General features: G+C 44.4%; 1 protein-coding gene across 3 annotated transcripts in view; it reads right to left on the bottom strand.

The window, feature by feature from the left end:
• RPTOR (regulatory associated protein of MTOR complex 1) overlaps nucleotides 1–20,064 on the bottom strand; it is a 1,432,785-nt gene that overhangs the window by 658,665 nt on the left and 754,056 nt on the right. For all 3 annotated transcript variants that reach the window (XM_069199733.1, XM_069199735.1, XM_069199734.1), the window contains exon 7: nucleotides 18,720–18,779. In XM_069199733.1, coding sequence (XP_069055834.1) covers nucleotides 18,720–18,779 — 60 coding nt within the window. The remainder of the gene's footprint in view (nucleotides 1–18,719; nucleotides 18,780–20,064) is intronic.

Raw genomic sequence — 20,064 nt, 5'->3', positions numbered from 1 at the left:
AGCAGGATGTCAGTAAGGGCCTCATTAAATGGGAGAAGCAGTTCGAAGGGGGGGGTTTCACTCCTGGCTGAGGCACCTGTCAAGACATTAATGTTGACTGCCACTGAGCACAGGCTAAGGTTTACGACCTGGGCCGCATCTCTCACCACCTTAGCAAACAAATCTCCCTCCTCTGTAAGCACGGTAGGAGAAGAGATCATGCCAATATCTGGGGAGGTTTCCAGTCCACTGGCATCCATCAAGCCCTCACACCAGTTCATGTTGGGGTCTAGGGCTGGTAATCCTCAGGGTCCAGTGACCCTCCCAATCTTTCCCAAGTCTCACCCTGTAGGAATAGAGCTCAGGCTCCGTTCTGAAGGTTATGGCTCCAATCAGTGCCAGAATCATACGACACCCCTCGAGCTCCATGTCAGAGTCATGGATGAAAGTAGGGACAGCACCACAGGAAGTGTCGACATCAGGACCAGAGTCAAGGAAGGGTGAGATACTACGACTGGTGCCAGTCCAGATCCATCTGCCGACGGGGACCCAGTAGGGACCCTTCCTGACTCTGCGGGTGTCTGAAAATGAGGTGCATGGCCTCATAAAACTCATGGAATTGGGCGGGCTGGTCAAGGCATAGGCTCAACCTTGGAGCCAGGCCTCAAATGCTGACGCCCCCTCATCACGTCGGATGACTTCAACAGACGGGGAGAAGCTGAAGACTTCTTCAACTTCTTCCTCTTTTTCTCTTTGTAGGACTTACCTGAACACCCGGATGACTTTGACGAACATTGATGGCTTTGCCACCGATCCTGGGACCTTCCGCTCGACTAGTATTGAGAATGTTGTGGCAAATGTTGAGCGGTCAGGAACTTGAGGGATCACTCCTTCAAGGCCTCGGGGTACATGGCATGGCAGTTGATGCAGGACTTTGCATCGTGGTTGCGCTCCAGGCACCAGAGGCAAATAAGACGTGGGTCCGTCACTGACATCTGTTGTAGGACTTGAAGCCAGCTTTTCTAGTGGACATACCTGCCAAACCAGGAGAAAAAATCTCAAAAGACTGACACAAGGTCGAAAAAGTATCAGTCAAAAATATGACTGGGGGACTCTCTCTCCAAATCTGTGCTGGCTGGTGCAGAAAGAAATGAACTGAAGTCATGCTGCTGGGGTGGTGTCTACATAGGCAAAGCGCATGTCTCTTCGGGTGCAGACGACGACATGCAGAGCCCAATGACGCCACCTGCTGGCGAACAGGGGTACTGCTCACAAAAATTTCCAGGTCCAGTCTGATTCCTGGGGATAATTCTAAGGTAGGGAAACTGCAGCTAGAAGTATCTATCAAATATATGTGCTGTGTTTATATATTCACATTATCTGTGTTTAGCTTGCGATATTTACCAAGTGTGGTGATCTAGAATTGTTACAATCATCTAGGAATTTCTGAGAGCAGTTGCCAGAGAGAAGAGTTGGAAAGAGCAGCTGTTTCTTCTGCTCCGTCCGGTGTTTCAGTTATGGAATAAAACTTCTTAAGAAGCAGCAGTTTGAGCGTTTTACCAAACACCTAGGTACCTGTGGTACCATATATGAAAGAAAGAATTACAAGTAAATTAAATGTACCACTCATGTTTAAGCTAATTGCACCATGTTTTAGGGAGCGAGCACCTTAGCACTGGTGAGGATGATAAAGTCCACATATTCCTAAAAGCTAACAAAAACGGGTCAGAAGAAAGGAGGGGTGAAGGCTAAAAATGTAGGGGTGACCCTGCAAAGAGTGCTGTGAAGGCAAAGGTGGAGTGATCCAGCTGCAGATGTACCAGTCTGCTATCCATATTTTCTAATCTTAACGTTCCTTGGATTTATCATTTGTCATTGAGTGGCCTCTGACCCTCAGACCACTCAGGTGCCACCAGAAAGACTGTCTTGTCAGAAAATTTGATGTTCATGTCATTAGGGAGAAAGCATACTGGCAAAAACTGGATGACTGTCTGGATGGCGCAGTTTTTACTGGAAGTAACAGGGTAACCCCTTTTCCCTTGCACCACTAAAGGTGACGTCTACGGGCCAGTTGTTAAAACCCAGTATGCGTAGGGATTCATTCAACCTTTCTAGCTTTACCATATGGATGTACGATTGTGGAAAAAAATAGGCCTCCTGTGATCCCAGTTTGCACAGACAGGTGCACAGACAGATGCACGAGACCAAGTTTTCCCTTCTACAGTCCCTTAACTCACTTTTGTTTCTTTGTGTGTTAGGGCTTTCCCTGAGAGGATTACTGTCATATGAGACCCTCCTCAGTTCCGAGGGATGCCCGCCCTTGCCCTCTGTGCCCAGTGATCTCACACCATGCCTCGTGAAGAAGTCATCGTGCAACATGTTAGTCTCAGATCTGAAACTAGTATTCCACAGCAACCTATACTGGTAAGTCGACTCAAGAAAAATTCTGCAAACCCAGCTTTATCTATGACTGCTGCCTAGAAAATTTGAAAGAAAGATCGCCTGGAAATTGGACACAGTCCAGCTCCCGTCCAAAAAAGAATTACTTCACTTGGGATAATATACTAGGAACCCGCAGAATTCTACTTGCCCCGAAAGGCTTGTCTTCTAGTGCTTTCTATGAAGAATGAAAGCAGTATGGTTTGTTCCATTCCAGCAGGGACAAAGTTATACACAAACAACATTTTTCTCAGCACCTAAAGCCAGCGAAGAGTACATTACCAACTCCTAATGTTCTCCAGTACCCTTCGATTCTGCATGAAAGCGATGGTAGAAGAAGGGGATTACATGGTTCAAGAGGCACCTCAAATACAATCATATAAGTATAGGCAAGCCATCCTTTAGGTAGTAGCTTACTCACTCTTTCACTGATGCAAGGTTGTATTTGCCCCTCCTCAAGAGGAGCCCCTAAGACTTATACCCACATATCTCTGGCAAACATGAATAAAAGGGGCTTGCTTCGGTCTCTACTGTGTTGTGCTGCCCCCTAGGTGTCTCAAAAACCCTTTTGGGAGCTTCCTTATCCCCTTGACCCACGAATCCCACACTAAAAAGAAGTCAAAGCAAAAAAAAATAGTTGACCTCGACTATTAACACCAGAGGAATTGATGTTTCTAGTTACCCTGCTAGAACTTCGAGATAGCACATACACAGTGTGCTGCGACACCCAGGCCTGTAGAAGATTTTTCTGATTTTATATTTTTGTGCATCAGTTAACCACATATTTTGTTTGTTCGTTTATTGTACAGATATTAAAATCCATTACAATTAAAAAAACAAAGAAAAAACAGAAATGTGATTTTAACATTGACTCTCATATACACAATCTATGGTCAAACACATAGCATAAAACCCATTTTTACAACAGGTCATAGAAATCAACAGTGTATTCGACAATTAAAACGTGCAAGAGTTGTTGTATAAGTTGTTAATTGTGACATTATTTCCAAAAGTGCTAGCGTGCATGATGTAACCATGGCAGCAAAAGATGATGCACACCATTGACACAATAAGGCATGTCTGTACCTTAGTGATACAGCGCAGCTTTTAGTGCAGCCACATGAACAATGCTGGACAAGCTAATTAGTAATAGCGGCAGCATTGTTCCCTAAAGTGCTAGCGTGTTTGATACATCAATGTAAAAAAATGTGATCCATCAAAAATAATACAATATATCTGTAGCCCCAACATTGCAGCCAAGCTTTTGGTGCATACTTATGTATTACAAAAAAAAACAATACCACAGAGCAAGAGGAAAAAAAGGTTAGTCTGCAGTTGCTCGCAGTGCTCCTATGCACGCAATCAGCAAGGCCGGACAAGGAAACCATGAAGCAAGAGCAAAAGTGACTTAAAACAGTATCAGCGATTGCTCGCAGTGCTCCTAGGCACGCACACAGAACAGGGGTAAGGAAAGACACAGCTATATTTCCTGATTTTATAGAAGTCAACCTTTTAAGCCCCAGATCCCTTATTCAGGATCCCCGATGGGGCCTTCAGGCTGTTAAATCTATTTAATGCAGAAATGACAAATTTTATCAGTAGAATATGCAAGGTCGTATTGTCAGGGTTTAAAGACCCAATGATGGCCTGCTGGCATGTATGAACTCTCAACTTATTCCGATCTACCCGAAAGCATTTTCACAGTTGACTACACATGTATACATTGATATAGCACAGTTCCTTTTGAAACAAATTATCTATGATGTGCAGAAGCATATTTTCCTGACATATGTTAAGAAGGCCACAGTTTAGGTGCAAATGCCATCTTCTCCAAGATGGACGTCATCCCTGTCACTCATGTTTCCCTCCTCCGCCCACTTCTCTCCTCACAAACGATGCAGCACACAGCCCAGGTGGGATGTACTGATGTATGTCCAACGTTATTGCTATTCTGCTCTTAATGAACTTTGAGTCATAACTCAAAACAAATCACAAGGTCCTTCAATCGGTTTACAATGCCTATTCATTCATATAACACATTTTTGTTCATGTGTCATGTGGTGTGATCATGTTTAGATATTAAGGCCACATGATGTTTATTTTTCATGTGCTCTGATTTGCTGAAATTTCAGAAGCAAAAATAATATATAAAAATCTTCAATTTAGCCACAGAAGACTTTCCTGTTCTACTAGGGATGCTGTCCATTACTCTCCTGATTTTGCAGCTCACGTGGGACTTGGAATAATTTCTGATTTTTGAATTCTCTCTCTCTGCTTTTCATTGAGAGCATTCATGGCACAGACTCTATATAGCTTTATTTTTGGATTCTGTGATAAAACCTTTAAGCTTTTCTATTGAACTAGAACTCAGTTACTGAGTAGGCGCAAACCATTTACTTAATGAATTGTATTTCTGATGCTTTAGGGGTGATTTAATGCAGGGACATGTCGCCTCATGAAACTGAGGTTCAATAGTATCCGGATCCAGTAAATGTGATTGAGGTAAAGTTTGGGGGTATGTTGGTGTGGCTAAATTTCGGGATGCAGAAGTGCTGCAACCATGACAGACCAGGTTCAACATATGGACATGTGATGATGAAGATATGTACCAAATAAAATGGCAACCACAAAACAGTTTTTAGATATCAGCCTCAGACGTCCATTTTGTAGTGAACTAAGGGAAGAACCATTGCCCTGTAACCTGTTTTTTCAAAAACAGTTTCACAACCATTTCGGCTTTCCCAGTTGGGGGCGTAAAGGGTCTTTTCCCTAGTGCTCAGCAGAAGAAGTCTGTACCTACTGAGTTACCTTGAACTAAAGTTCACAGACAGTTTTGCGAGGCTAGCAGCCTTTGGTTCTGCATATCCATCCAGAGACTGACATCTTGAAGTGTGACGACATGGATGCACCAAAAGGTGTACGCCTTATCGTTGCAAAGCGCCCCATAGATTCAGAATGTCCGCGTTGTACGGCCACGCTAAGGTATGGATTGGGTCATATATTCTCAAGTACTAGGCAGTTTGGGTTTTCACCTCCGTTTCAAGGGTTAATTATGCTCTTTTCTGTCATATTAAGGAAGTATGCCTTAACCGAGGTAAACAGCCTTATTAGGACGTTTATCTTTATTAGCTGATAATTACTGTGTTACATTCTGAGCCTAAACCCTCACCCATGTCCGAGAATAAGCCTCGACTGCTACATCACAGCTACCAGTGGAGAGTTACTAACTACTGCAAACAAACAGCATGCAGAGGTCTGACCTAGTGAAAAAGAAACAACAGTACTAAACACAGATATTACCCAGAACTTTACCCTCACATGGGACCTGGATAAGGGCCGGTATTATTATATATTATGTTATGCCTGGCTCTGGTCAAGCGCCACTAGCATGAATAACTGAAATCAAACCTAGAAGCTGACTGCTATGACTTAGAAACAGTTAACAAAAGTTGTTAACCACCCACGGGTGCTTCATCATAAAGGAATGCCAGGCAGCTCTGGTTAGGCTCTCAGAGAGCAGCCCTGAGAAGTAGAGAGCACAGCTTCTGTGGTAGAAGGCAAGGCAGGGAGTGCTGGAGTGGGTGACGAAAGGCCAGGTATATACATTTTTTTAAACATTTGACACATGGAAGAGAGGCCAACGTATGTATGGCTTCCCCCATTACTCCTCTGCCTAGGTGTAGCAGGTAAAAGCAGAGTCAGATGATTTTGGGTGGTATGCATAATAAAATTATAAATAAGTAAAAAGTGAGTTACAAGGATGTTTTTCACCTCGAGGTTCTAAGTGTCATGATAGACAACTCGAGCTGCACTCTCATTGCCTACGTGGACTCTCTCAGAACTCCTTTGTGAAAAACATCCCTGTAGTGCAGTATTCCACATCTATAATTCTATATATTTTATATGATATCAAATGCAGGTGTGATACAATCACTGACATACCGTAGCTCACTAAAACATTGGAAACACCCCGTAAAAAACACCAGAGTGAACATAAATGTTCTAGTTCTCGCCTAAGCGCACTGCCAAACTAAGTCCCCCGTCTCCCGAGAGACATCTAACACTTATCCTTGTAAACAGGAAAGATTCTATTCTCAAGCGTGGCTATGGTAGTGGCAAGATAACTCAGTGGGTTGAGGGCGTGCCGCGGGGTGTACGCAACCGTACACTTACAGGTGCAGAATCCTGGCAGGGTTGACTCAGCCTTTTCTCTTTCAAAGATCACTTTTGGGCAAGAACTCGCCGTACTAAAGCGTCATTAGACCATTCCGTTTGCCTGAGCCATAACAAGCTCCGTGCACCTTGCGCCCTTCCGAGCTCGTGTGCTTTAGTAGTAAATATTTGGATGAGATTTAACATAAAAAGCAGCAGCGGCACCCCCACAAATCAGCACAACCCCGTAGGACCCTCCAAAGGTGGCGCTGAAAGTGCAGTGCCTTCTGCACCGCTCAGCTAGAGCAGTCTTGCCACGCTGGGAAGACTGATGCTAGTGCCAGGCGGCATTACCCAGGTCAGAGAAAGCATCTCGGCCTTGTAAATGCCTCGTTGCTGAAGAATGGATGAGCGAGGCCCAGGGGGACCTTCATATCCCATCAAAAGCCGGTGTGTCAGCTGTCCCCCCGCAGCAGGGGTGAATCGCTCACCAAAGGTGGGCTTGTCTGCTACTCCGCAGCGCTCAGTGGGTAGCACAGAACACCCTCCGGCAAGAAATAAAACCTTTGGACAATGCGATCATTCTCTATGATCCATGTCAGCCACACAATCTGTCCATCGAATACATGTACAGGATACACCAAGGCTCCGCGCCCTCTTTCTTTGGGGTTAAGGTGCTCTGTCCTCCACCTTCCATCCCATGGACAGGGGGTGGAAAGAACGTCAATGTACAGGCTGGCATGCGTGGAACTATCAATTAACTCCGGGCACAACCCACTGGTTTTACCAAACAGCTACTGACCCGTTTTATTTTCCCCCCAATAATTATTCAATATCGTCACTGACAGTTGGTCCAGGAGTTGAAATACCAGCCAGTGTCTAAAAGCCACTCAGGGGCGGGGACCCGATCCTCCTGGATATGAGATAGCAACCTCGGGACAGACCTAACACCCGGAAGGCAATGGCTGCTCTGCGAATTATATGATCTTCATCTGTCAACTCAGAAAGAGCGTTTTGTTGTTATTGTTACTGCAATGGAACAGCGATGTTGTAATGCTGTATTGTAGCAGCTCTGCACAACGTAGCTGATTTACTCGACGTATGCATGATTTAAGAAGTGTAATTCAAATATATTTTTTTTTAAACTGGATTCTTGAATCTCTTTCAACTTTGAACCACCACCAACAACACTGGGCTATGCTCTTCAAAACTATCAAACAAACGTCCTTCTTAATCACCGTGACCAATCACTTCAAACCAGTGCTTAATTTGTAAATAAAAAGGTTCTGGTGCTCAAAGCCCTCCTCTTAAACACGCAGCTGCTGCAATTAAATGTGCGACCACTGAATACTGAGGCAGCGTAATCCCGAAGCCACCACGGGCATCTTCAATCTATTTAAAGCCACTCCCTGCCCCTTCAGCTCACTCTTGCAGCTTTCTCCCATTTTGACGCTTTTTCGTTTTTCTCTTCCTCCGTCTTTCCCATTTGTGTCTTTTGCTCACAGTAAATGCTTGATGCAGAAAAATAAGTGCCGGTGCTCCGCACCGGAAACAACAAGCACAAATTAAGCACTGCTCCAAACATCTCATTGAGACTTGTTGCAGCACCAGAAGAATGTGGCACATACAAATACAAGGGACCTTAAAATTCCAGTAACTACAGTTTTCATTTTATGAGATTTTTCGTAGAAGGGCAGTACCTCACCCTGCTTGATAAAACGGATACTTCTTTTACTATGTAGTTTCCTTGATTAACAAGAGACACAGACCAGCACATTAATGATGCTGTTCTGTGCAGGAAAAGGAGACGGCCTTCGTAGATGGCTGCTTTTATGAGTTAATTTTAAAGAAAAGACAGAGCTGCGAGTAACCCATTCCTAGCCTAGCCTCAAGTCAAGGGGAAGATCTTCAATGTGAGGAGCTAATGTTAACCCTAAAGTTAGAATCTTGGACATACTATAAACCTGAATAAGTGTCCATGCAATATTATAATTGGAAATGGAAAGTATGTGTTCAAAAAGGTCAGGGGACAAGGTGGCGAGACCCTAAGTAATAAGCTGTCATTTATACTGTTTTGCAGGGATTGTTTATACTGAATGTTCCCAGATACTGTAAGGTCAGTGCATTTTCATGAGTAAACTGAAGTGGGGGAGCCAGCGACCTTCAGACAGGGAAAAACAACTGGAAACTGTTGTTTTTTAGGTCGCAGTCGGTCATCTGGTTTGCTAAAGACACCTTGGCGATTTTTGGAAAGTTGACCTAGGAATGCATTCCACCGGCTGATTACCATTGGCTTTGTGGTTTATAACTCACATTTTCTGGCTTTCTATTTGCTGGCTTTATTTGCTTTAGGCTCTCAAGGTTCAGTTTGTCCCTCTTGTTGCCCAAACCGAGTTTACTGTATCCTTCCTTTGTGCATTCAAAGGCCGAGGTCAAATGCAAGGTGCTGTCTTCCAAGGGCACTTGTTTACTTTTCTTTCTCTGACTTCGAAGTGAGAGAATGTATGTGACCATCTTGCTGGATACTGGGGGTAGGAAAGATGTTTTCTTTCTAGCACACAACAACATTTAAATGAACTGTGCAACTGTGTTGAAAACAAATACTTTAAAATTGCTTCCTACTCTATGCCACTGCACTCTACACCACACCAATCTACTCAGCACAGTTCCACTCTATGCCACTGCACTGTATGCCAATACACTCCACGCCAATGCACTTTACTATGTAACACTCAACTCTAAGCTCCTGCACTCTACGCCAATCCACTGTGTGCCAATCTAACCTACTCTGCACCATCGCACTCTACACCACTTTACTCTGCCACTCTACGCAACTGCACTCTACCCTGCAACACTCCAAAAAATGTTATTCTATGCCACTGCACTCTACTCCACTCTGCACTATGCTACTGTATGCCACTGCACTGTACACAACGGCACTCTGTCACTACACTCTACTCTGCATTACTGTACTCTACACCACTGCTCTCTAAGCCACTCGACTCCTCTGCACTGACACTCTACTATACTGCACTCTCTGAAACTGAACTCTATGCCACTCTACAACGCTGTACTTTACACCACTGCACTTTACACCATTATTCTCTACTTTGCACCACTCTGCGCCACAGCACTCTCTGCCACTCGCCTCCACTGCACTCTATGATGCACCACTCTAATCTACGCCACTGCATTCTACAATGCTGCATTGTATGCCTCTGAATTCAATGCCACTGCACTCAATGCCCCTGCACACCCTTCCACTATACTCTGCAACACTATACCAGTCCACTACTCTATGCCACTGCAGTGTTTTGCACTCTACGCAACTCCACACTAGGCCATTGCAATACACAACACTCTCTGCCACGCCACTCTACAACACACTACTCCACTCTATGCCATTCCACTCTACGACACTCCACGTGACCCGTTGAACAGCAAAACGAAAACCCACAATCTATTACAGTGTTATTAACCAACTTGTCAACCAGTAATCAGTCAATGGAATTTTAGCTACATCACCCTTTTACATAAGGAAAGACAGGAGTTACTGGCAGAGTTCAAATATTTTGAATAAAGAAAAAAGATGTTTATGAGGCGGAGGATACAAGTGGCACATTACAAGAGAATCGGTGACCGAGGGATTCAGGGTAGAGAGCAGTGGATATCTAGGTAAAAGATTGGGGGTGCAGGTGGGGGTCTGGGTACTTGGCAGTAGCACTTTGCATATATCATGCAGGGCTTCTGGGCGCAGTAAAACATATGATTTTTGGATGCAGGGGAATATACGTAAGTATAATATAGAAGGGTTTCATGTAAATGGTTGTGTAGTGGTCATGTGTACAGAACATGTTTTCTGATACGCAATGAGATACTTTGAGTCATATTTGGGGCGCTGGTCAGATCTTGTAACAGAAGTGAAGAACTCTAAGCCAAAAAATGAAGGTATGGGAGGAACATCATCACTAAGATTTTAGTCAAAGACAATGGATGCCAGTCATAGGGTTTCTGGAAGAAGAACTAGGGTTATTAGTTACACATAGTGTGATTGAGTGTATGGAAGAAAGGGACTCTGGGTACAAGACGGTGTGATTCTGTGTACAGGGATTAGGTGGCTGGAATGCCGGAGAGAAGGATTCCTGCTACAAAGTAGAGCCATTCTGGCAAGAGGGTAAAGGTGAAGGTATAGAGCTATATGTTGCACTGTCCCAGACCTCACTTTTTGCTTCCCCCCGAAACAACCTCCTTGTTCATTTTCACCTCATGATGTTTGATGTGCCAGGTCTGTGTGTTTGCAATGCAAGTTACATACGTCGCCTTAAGTGTCCTGGTTTAATATCAAGGGAGCTGTTTACCATGTTGAAGAGCAACATTTTTAATATATCCCTGGAGGTTTGATAAGTTGGCCCATCTCCACACGATATTTTTAGTAAAAACTATGTCTTCCCAATACTGGACCTTCCTCTCCCCCCATCATGGAGAGGCAAAAGACTGGGTTAACAGACAAACGTGACCCATTCTCAAGGGATGCATGCTTGCATTACTGCGTGATCCACGAAACAGCCACTCACGTGAGCCTGACCCTTTTCCACCTGGAATCACTATCAGCATCCATTATGACCATATAAGGTGATTGAAATGGCTGTTTTGGGGATGGAATACCCAGACTTTCAGGCTAACCAAGTTTTCCACAATTTACAAAGGAAGGGACCACTTGAGAATACTAGATTCAATTAATGTCTGGTCTCTTAAAATTTGCTGGCTGGCATCTGGATCCGTGTTCATCCCTCTCGGACTGAATACGCCTGTGACTTCTACAGCAAGTAGTGGGAACAGCTCCACCCAAAGGCCTGTGTAAGGCTGAAAAGGGTTTCCTGGTAATTGGAGATGCATATAGCCTGTTGCCCCAGTTTCCACCTCCACGGTCGGACCAAACTAAATAGAAATCTGCCTGAACCCTGAGGATAGTTTGTCAGCAGTCCAGAAACACCTCCCAAGATGAACAGAACTTAACAGCAACCATGCTCAACTATCCAGCCTAGCTTGCCAACCTCCTGATGCTGCAGGGCCAAACCAAAGAACTAGTTAATCAGTTGTGGCTGACTGTTGACCTGAATAAGTTGAGTAGATGCTCAAGAAAAATGCAAGTGGGCAGCCTAGGGTAATAACTTTGTCTTGTGAGGACACACAATGGAAACACCTGTGGCACTGCCACTCACCCCTATTGCAGCACACTTCCTCTCCCCAGTTTTGCAGCAGGCAGGGCTTATGACCCTCTTTTCTGTCTTGCCTGTGCCATGAGAGTGTCAGAAAATGATTGTGGGCTCACGTTTTTAACCTCCATTTGAGGTGACTGTAGGAACCACCCCCAAGTAGCTCTTACTCCGAATCTAATGGTCACAAACTTTGATTGATCCTTAACATCAACCAAGATCTACAGACCCCACCAAACCTATACAATATGAGCCACAGGGCTCCGAAGGCCATGCAGCAAAGTAAAAACTCTGCTGCAACCCATGAATCTAAAAATAACAGTTCATCATGATTTCCCAGTGTTGGTAACCAGAGCAGTAGGCCACGGGTTCAATCAGATACTACTGACATTGTAAAACTGGTACGGAACAAAAGCCAAATAGTATTCAAGCAACTATTTCAGCATTTTTAATTTCTACATCTGATCCCATCTACAGCATAGGACCCCCTTTTGCTGCTAAGAGATCACTGCAGAGTTCTAGGACAGCTGGACCAGCCAGTGCTTCATTGTAAGAGACTGACTGTCAGCTCTAGTTTCTTAATGTTTAATCTTAAATTTACGGCTGCAAGGGCATGAGCAACAGTGCTTCTGAGGGCTCAGAAAGCTTGCTTCCTGTGGAAACTATAGCCTCTTTAACACAAGTCAAGTCTTGTCATCTTGGTTGGGTATTGTCATTCTCGTTTTGCCTCCACACGGCCACAGCTCAAACAAAAACGTGTAGAGATTTTTTAGTTTTCACCATTTTACCAGCAACATTACTAGAAATATAAGACATATTCGTACAAACAATTCGTATGGCTGTGCATTACTCTTATCTGGAACAACCTGCATTATACACTATTGGATATCAGCCGTGCCAGGACTGCTTGACTGGTAGGCACAATGAGTGCCTCCTTTCTTGTACCCGGGCGACCTTGTCCGGGTACAAGAAAGACTGGACGCCACAGGGTTCTCGAGTGCAGGACTAAGTAAACTCGGAGTGCTGGACAGAGCGGATTCTGCAGCAGGCCTGAGGGGACTGAGGGTGCGAGACAGGATAATAAAGCGAGGGCCTTTGGAATATTGTTAAGTGATGGATGTGCGGGACGTGTTGTAGTCGCACATGTGCGTAGGACAGAGGTTACATCTGACAATTGATGTCAGTAGAATACGGCCGCCTCGGGTTGTTCAGTGTGCACAGTACAGACGTTCAGGCTGGAACTTAACCCTACGGAGAGGTAAAGAGGTCAGGTATGTTCTGGTCAATTTCCAGAACAATCAAAAAGACACTTCTTGCGATATGACTTTTCTCTCTTCACTTCCAGACCCGAGACAAGAGAAACACTCAGGACAGCCTCACCACATGAAAGGATTATCCTCTTGCACCCCTGAGAGGACGCCCCACCTCTCACCCGCCTGGCAGAACAAGTTGCACAGTAGACAATCCTTAACAGGAGGAAAGGAACAAAACTGCCCCACGCCTAACCTGAAAGAAGGAATTAGCACATGCACTTCACCTAAAGAGAGGGCGGGGAGAGGTGGCTGCACCTTTGGAAGGACAGAAACATTCAATATCAACTCTGCTGGAAAGGAACCGTTTAAGTCGCACCGCTCAGAGAAGGACCTGCTCCTATCACCTGCCTGACGAGAGGAAGTCGCTCGCAGCAACTAGACCAATCACCTCGGCACCCCGAGAGGATGGAATCTCTCATGACAGATGTCCACAGGAAGGTCCTGCTCGAGTCATCCAACCTGATACAAGGGAACAATTCATATCACAAGCAGACTCCTGTTAGAGCCCTTGACAGAAGTGAACCGCTCACGTTACCTCATGGCAGAAGGGAACTGATGGCATTACTCAATGAAAGAGTTAATTGTTCACATTAAACTACACTCCATTTCAGGAGAGGCTCACTCATACTGTCCCAATCCTGTGAAAATAAGAACTGCTCCACATTCCACCCCACCCAATGACCCACTTCGTAATTCAAGAGCACAGAGTGAAGAATGCTGCTGCTCTTCCCCCTTACCCAACTGGCAGAAGACATCCGCTCACAGCCCTCCCTCCTAACACAAGGGATATACTCACGTCACTACACCATCTCCTCCTCCCTCCCTTCACAGGAGGGATTTGCTCACATCAACCCTCTGGTCGGACTCTCAATGCCAGTTCTAATTACTCCAAGAAAAGATCATGTCCAAAGGCAAACATCCCCAGAATCCAATTATCTCATCCTCCTTTTACGTGCGCGCCTGGACTTCGCTCAGATCCCAGCACACCTACCTCTGGACCTTGGTACGTACGCCTCTGATCAGTGGGGACGCGTGTGCATGTGGTAGCGAGAGGTGGACTGGAGCTGCTGGATTTGGCGGGAGTCGGCAGTGTGTTGGCTTAGTTCGGAAAAGCACTAAGCAAATGATAATCACTTCTTTTTTACAGTCCCAACGAAGTCTATAAGACGGTCCGAATGTATCTCAGCATCGCTGAGTGGTAAATCACAAAATAGAGGAATTTGTTAGACACCAATGCAACACTTCTCCCTGAAGGATGTTTGGGGAGTATGAATGATCATTATGCCAAAAGGCTGGGTATTTGTGCATTAGGCTGAAGATTGCTCAGTCTGATCCAACTATCTACTTCAAGAGGTTTCTACTAAAGGGTGTTAATGCTGAATGACTTTCCTACATGGTGACCTGGCTCTAAGTTAAGGCTTATTTTATTCTGGGAAAACACTATATTCACCATAATGAATGCCAGAGATTTTAAACCCCTAAAATATTTTTAAAAACACTGACACACTGTGATATGTTTTGCACCACTTTGGCAGCTGTCAGATTTTCTCTGTTAAGAACAGGTTTTTGTGTCCAATGGAAATGCGCTTAGGAGAGACAAAGAAACAGGCAAGCTGGTGTGTGGGTGTTATTTGCCATCAACTTAGAGAATATGAGTGAAGTAAAAATAACATCCTGTTGAATACATGGAGTATTTTATTACATATGTCTCAATTGTTATAAAAAACAAGACTGTCCTTTGATTAGTGATTTTTTATGCAAGGGCTACATTTGCTTAGCCTACATTTAAATACTCCAGAGATAAATTGATATTGAATAATTTAGTAATACAGCATCTGAGATATGTCACCCTACAGTAGATAATTTCAAACCAACAGAGTAGACTGAAGTCTCTCAGGAAACTATGGCATGGTTGTTTGAGATACAGAGCGCCACATCGTCTCTCGGATAACATCTGCACTGCGTGAATGAGCAAGTGCAGAATGCTTTTTTGCAATTGTTGCATCCTGTGCTTCAGTGCCTTCTCAACCAAACTGCTTGAAGCTTTCTGTAACTCCAAGGAACCCAAGAAAGACCATCCACCATAACTCACCAATCTACTTCGCAAAAATGTCCTCATGTCTAGTGGGCTTCGAATAAAAAATTCGAAGTTCAGTAAAAAAAAAAAAAAAAAAAAAGGCACTCCAACAAACCTTTTCCAAGCGTTCACCAAAATGTAGAACTAGAACTCTATTATGGTTGAGGCACTCAGACTCTAAATACAGATATTGGGAAAAGAAACAAAATGTGCCTTTTCGTTTGGTATCTATCAAATTAAAACGAATTATCGTTCTGTTCTCCTGTCATTTTAGTTTAGTTAAGTGTTTTTCTTGTTTATGTACCACTATAGCATTTCTTTATTTTGCATATGTTCGTTAGTATGTCCATACATGTGTTTTATATAAATGCTTTTTAATCTCAAAGTGGGCTGTGGCTTCAATGGCGCATTTACTATTATCCGACAGTTCAGCAACTGTTTTCTACATATTCAACAGTATTCCATCTTGGACTTTATCAGGATGCTTTTAAAATTATTCAACAAGGTCTTGACAGGAGAACTAAGTAGAAGAGAATCTGATTTGGTTGTTGAGTCTTTTCATAAACGTTCAACAAAAAACCCCAATGCATAGAGTTGTTTATCAAAAACAAAGAAAAGTTATGTGACCGCATGATAAATAATTTGGAGACAGATGACGCCAGAGGTGATTGTGGGGGCAGAGGGGCTGGGGAAGCCAGTTAGCCTGGCTTTATCACTTGGCTGGCACTTTAAGTTCTCTGCACTCAAATTAATGTCAGTTTGTTCTGTTAAGGTATGCAGGCAATTGTGAGAACATTATACACTTTGACAGGCTTGTTTAAATGTTAGAGAACATTTAGCAGAAGACAAGGAGGGAGAGGGCTTTAGGAAATTATCATAAAACCATAATGAAACTCTGAATCATGTTACATTTCTTTTTGTTATATTGTTTATTGATTACAACCACTGTCAATGTATTGTTTTCATAATTACAACTACTGTACTTTGTATGAGGAATAAGAGTTTCATTTTAAAAGAACGTAATTTAAAATATACCGAGTGCATATCCTTGAGTGTGTCTGTTTATGGTGAATACAGGCTTGGAACCTGCTCCTGCTCTTTACCCTGTGGGCTTCAGGGGACTGTGGGTTACTGGGTCACACATTTAAATGCAATAGTGATACTTGGGCTGCAGTCCACAGGGGCTCAACTCTCGGAATTAATATCTGGACTTCGTCTACATTTACCAAGGGGCTGAGAGTTCCTATAGTAGGGCGGTGAGCTTAGCTAGGTGCCAAGATGTGCAGCACACACTGTGTCGTCGGTGACCAAGTAATGTTGCAGACCTTTTCTGCATATGTACCACCATAGCACCTTACCCAAAGGAAGATTGCACAGCGTACTTATAATTCTGTAATCATCTCAATAACAGGCCTAAATCAAAGCCACCGCTGCCTTTCGCAGAGCCTCTGGTATCAGGGACATTTTCAGCCCAAAAAAAAAAAATGAAGAGCTTGGAATCATCTCCAAGAATGACACGTCTTTCAACCATTAATTAACGTCAATGGTTAACCACCAGCAATTACTGCTCTGGAAAACAAGCCATCTCCTTCTTCCCCCTCACCCACAGAACTAACAGGAGTTTTCTTTCTTTCAGAACATGCCTACTGCAAAATTGCATATGCGGGCCTCAAGAAATCTCAAATCCAGAAATAGCAGAGGATTCAAATTTGTCTCAACTTCAGCAAATTTGAACACACCCCTCATATCCTGAGATCTTTACATTAGCTTCCTGTACAACACAGGTCAAACTCAAGGTTCACTGTATCATGCACATGGGTCTAGATAAGAGAGTTCTAAAGTACCTTTGACCTTTTTGTAGTATCAACGCACCAGAAATAACCCATCACTCGATGCACATTAACATATGCAGTCTGTGCCCAACAAAATGTAAACATGAACAGAGCTTGATACTACAATAATCACAAGTAATGTTCAAAGCAGCCCCATGCTGCAGAAAACCACGACTAAAATGGGGTCATGGAGGCATGGCTGGGTCATGGCAGCCCATCCCTCTCTGAAGCAGACTCCTAGTGTTCAGCCAGCCTTTTGTAGAAATGCCAATACTGGCATAATGGCCAGTCAAATCCTTAATACAGACAAAGGCGTTAAAGTTATTGGATCCTCACTCCTAGCGCACCCCGAATCCTGCCTTCAAGAACCAAGAAAATGACCTCCAATTTAAGAAGGACCCTAAAAACTCAAAAATACCCATTGATTTACCTCCTAACGTATCTGGTCATCTTTTACCCCGACACACACTTTAAGTCACTCTGCATCCAAGTGATTTGAAGAGTGATTATATTCCTCTTTTATCTTAGTGTTCATCCCCTCTCTGGTTTCCTTCTTTTTCACGGTTCCATCTCGTCTCTGAAGTGGACCTTAAGTGACATGTATGTACTTTATAAAACCAAGTAAATAATAAGTAGGCATTTGCTCAAGTTCCAGAGCTTTTCACACACAACTATCTTCGAATTTTAATGATTTGTAAGTTAAATCTCTGAAACACATCAGCTCAGCGAGGGCCACAGTCTTACATAATTAGCCTTGTCTGGTTATACATTAACTTAAAAGAAGCGCACAGTCCCTACAGAACACATTGTTGGCTGAAGTGGCCTGTCCCATGTTTAAAGGTGCTACTACTCTAGTCTACATCACTGGTTCCCAACCTGTGGTCCGGAGGCCCCTGGGGGTCCGCAAAGCCTCCTCGGGGTCCATGACCGCTTAGAAAACTAAGTAATATTAACAGACTAATAAAGTGTATAGAAATAAAGTGACTAAATGTACTGTTAATTTTAAAATGTACTGTAAATGTAACAATTTTAAATTAGAGGCTAGAAATTAAGCCAGTATCCTTAGATTGATTAGTGGGGGCAGTGCAGGATATAGTAAGGACCATGTGTGGCTTCAATTGAATTGAGAAAAGCTACAAACGTTCCATTGAATGTTTTTTATTTTTTTTTATTAATATTTGTTTGCAAATTAAATGTGTTATCATTTGTGTATGTGTTTGATCAATGTGTGTTTCTGTATTTTTTGTGTATTGTTTTGCATTTCAAATCATCAACAATGTTCAGAACAGGCTTCCATTAATGACTCAGTAGGGGGTGGGAGGGGTCGGTCTTTGGATTCCATTAATGATTCAGTGGGGGTCCCCGGGTCCCAGTAATGATAAAGTGAGGGTCCACAGAAGTCAAAATGTTGGGAACCAGGGATCTACATCACTAGTATGAATAAGACTGGAGGACAAACTATTAAACTGTATGTGTTACCCAAAGCAACCACTAAGAAACAACCTGCCTAGATCCCAGTAAATTGTTCAGTCTTTTATTTGCTTTTGGGAGAAGAGTGGGGCTAGAAGAACATTTTGTGGTAAATACTTTCAAACTGATTTTTTATTGTTTTAACTGTAGAAAAAGGCAGCTCAAGTGAAACATGCGCATTGCTCTGGCCCCTGCAGATTGAATGGCACTTTGATAAAATGCATTAATAAACTAGGCTTACTTTTCGATGAGGTCCAATGTGACTCCCGGCACCAGGCGGACACTTTTTTGCATGCAGAACCTGCAATGAAAGAAGAAAAACCCCATCAGAGCATTACACACTATGAAGCATTTCGGATGCACATATGTAGTCAGACAGGAGAAAAGTATATCCTATTTTATCCCACAGAACTGTGGACAAGTTTAGCTCTGCATCCCACGTTGTGACCGCAGAGGCTAGTCTGTCTGTAGAAAGAAAATCTAAGGACAGACCAACCATTTTTTTTAAGTAACTATGGCCTGCCCCTCCTCCCAACGCCTGCACATTAGAGTGAGAGCATGTCTGCTGAATAGCACCGGGGGCCCGTCACTGTCCCCCAAGTAAGAGTTTGGTAACAGTGGTGATTGCCTTCACTGAGGGGATGCGTAGGGGTCAGAAAGAGTGGTTAACCCCTTCTGTGCCGCGGACGTAGTGGTTACGTCCCGCGGCACAGTGCTGCTGTGCCGAGGACGTAACCACTACGTCCTCGGCACACAGCCCAGAGGGAGCGCTCTCGCTCCCTCTGTGTGCTTCCCCCCACCCCCCCAAAGTCAGGGATGGAAGGGGAAGCCCTTCCCCTTCCACCCACGACCCCCCCACCCCCCCATAATGACGTCAGCGCGCGATCGCGCGCTGACTTCATTATGGGGATTTCGCCGCACAGGAAGCCATTTGCTTCCTGTGCGGCGACGAGGAAAGAGGTGAGTTCCTCTTCCCGGTGGGTGGGGGGTTTGGGCTAAAGAGGCACCGGGGGAAAGGAAAGGCTTTTCCTTTCCCCCGGTGTCTCTTTGAGCATTCCTGCTGCCCGATCGCATTGCGATCGGGCAGCAGGAATGCCCACTAGACACCAGGGATTTTTTTTTTTGTTGTTTGCTCGTGTTTCTTGCTGGCGGGGAGCGGCCCCTTGGGCAAGGGTCGCTCCCCTTGTGGGGGCAATTAGTTACGGCCATTTCTGCCCCCCTTGGGGGCAGATTGGCCTACTTTTTAGGCGGATCTGCCCCCAAGGGGGGCAGAAACCACTGGATCACCAGGGAATTATATTTTCTGTGCAGGTATGTTGGGAGGGGGTGCCCCCTTGGGCAAGGGGCGCCCCCCCAAGGGGGCAGAGAACTGTTGGCCATTTCTGCCCCCCTTGGGGGCAGATCGGCCTATTTTTTTTAGGTCCATCTGCCCCCAAGGGGGGCAGAAGCCACTTAGGCACCAGGGATTGTGTGTGTAGTGGATGGGGGGGCGCCCCCTTGGGCAAGGGTCGCTCCCCTTTGGGGGGCATGTCTTTTAGGGCCATTTCTGCCCCCCTTGAGGGCAGATCAGCCTATTATTTTTAGGT

The sequence above is a fragment of the Pleurodeles waltl genome, chromosome 7 (assembly GCF_031143425.1).
Source record: "Pleurodeles waltl isolate 20211129_DDA chromosome 7, aPleWal1.hap1.20221129, whole genome shotgun sequence".
Classification (NCBI taxonomy): Eukaryota; Metazoa; Chordata; class Amphibia; order Caudata; family Salamandridae; genus Pleurodeles; species Pleurodeles waltl.
This window is presented reverse-complemented; position numbering and strand designations above follow the sequence as displayed.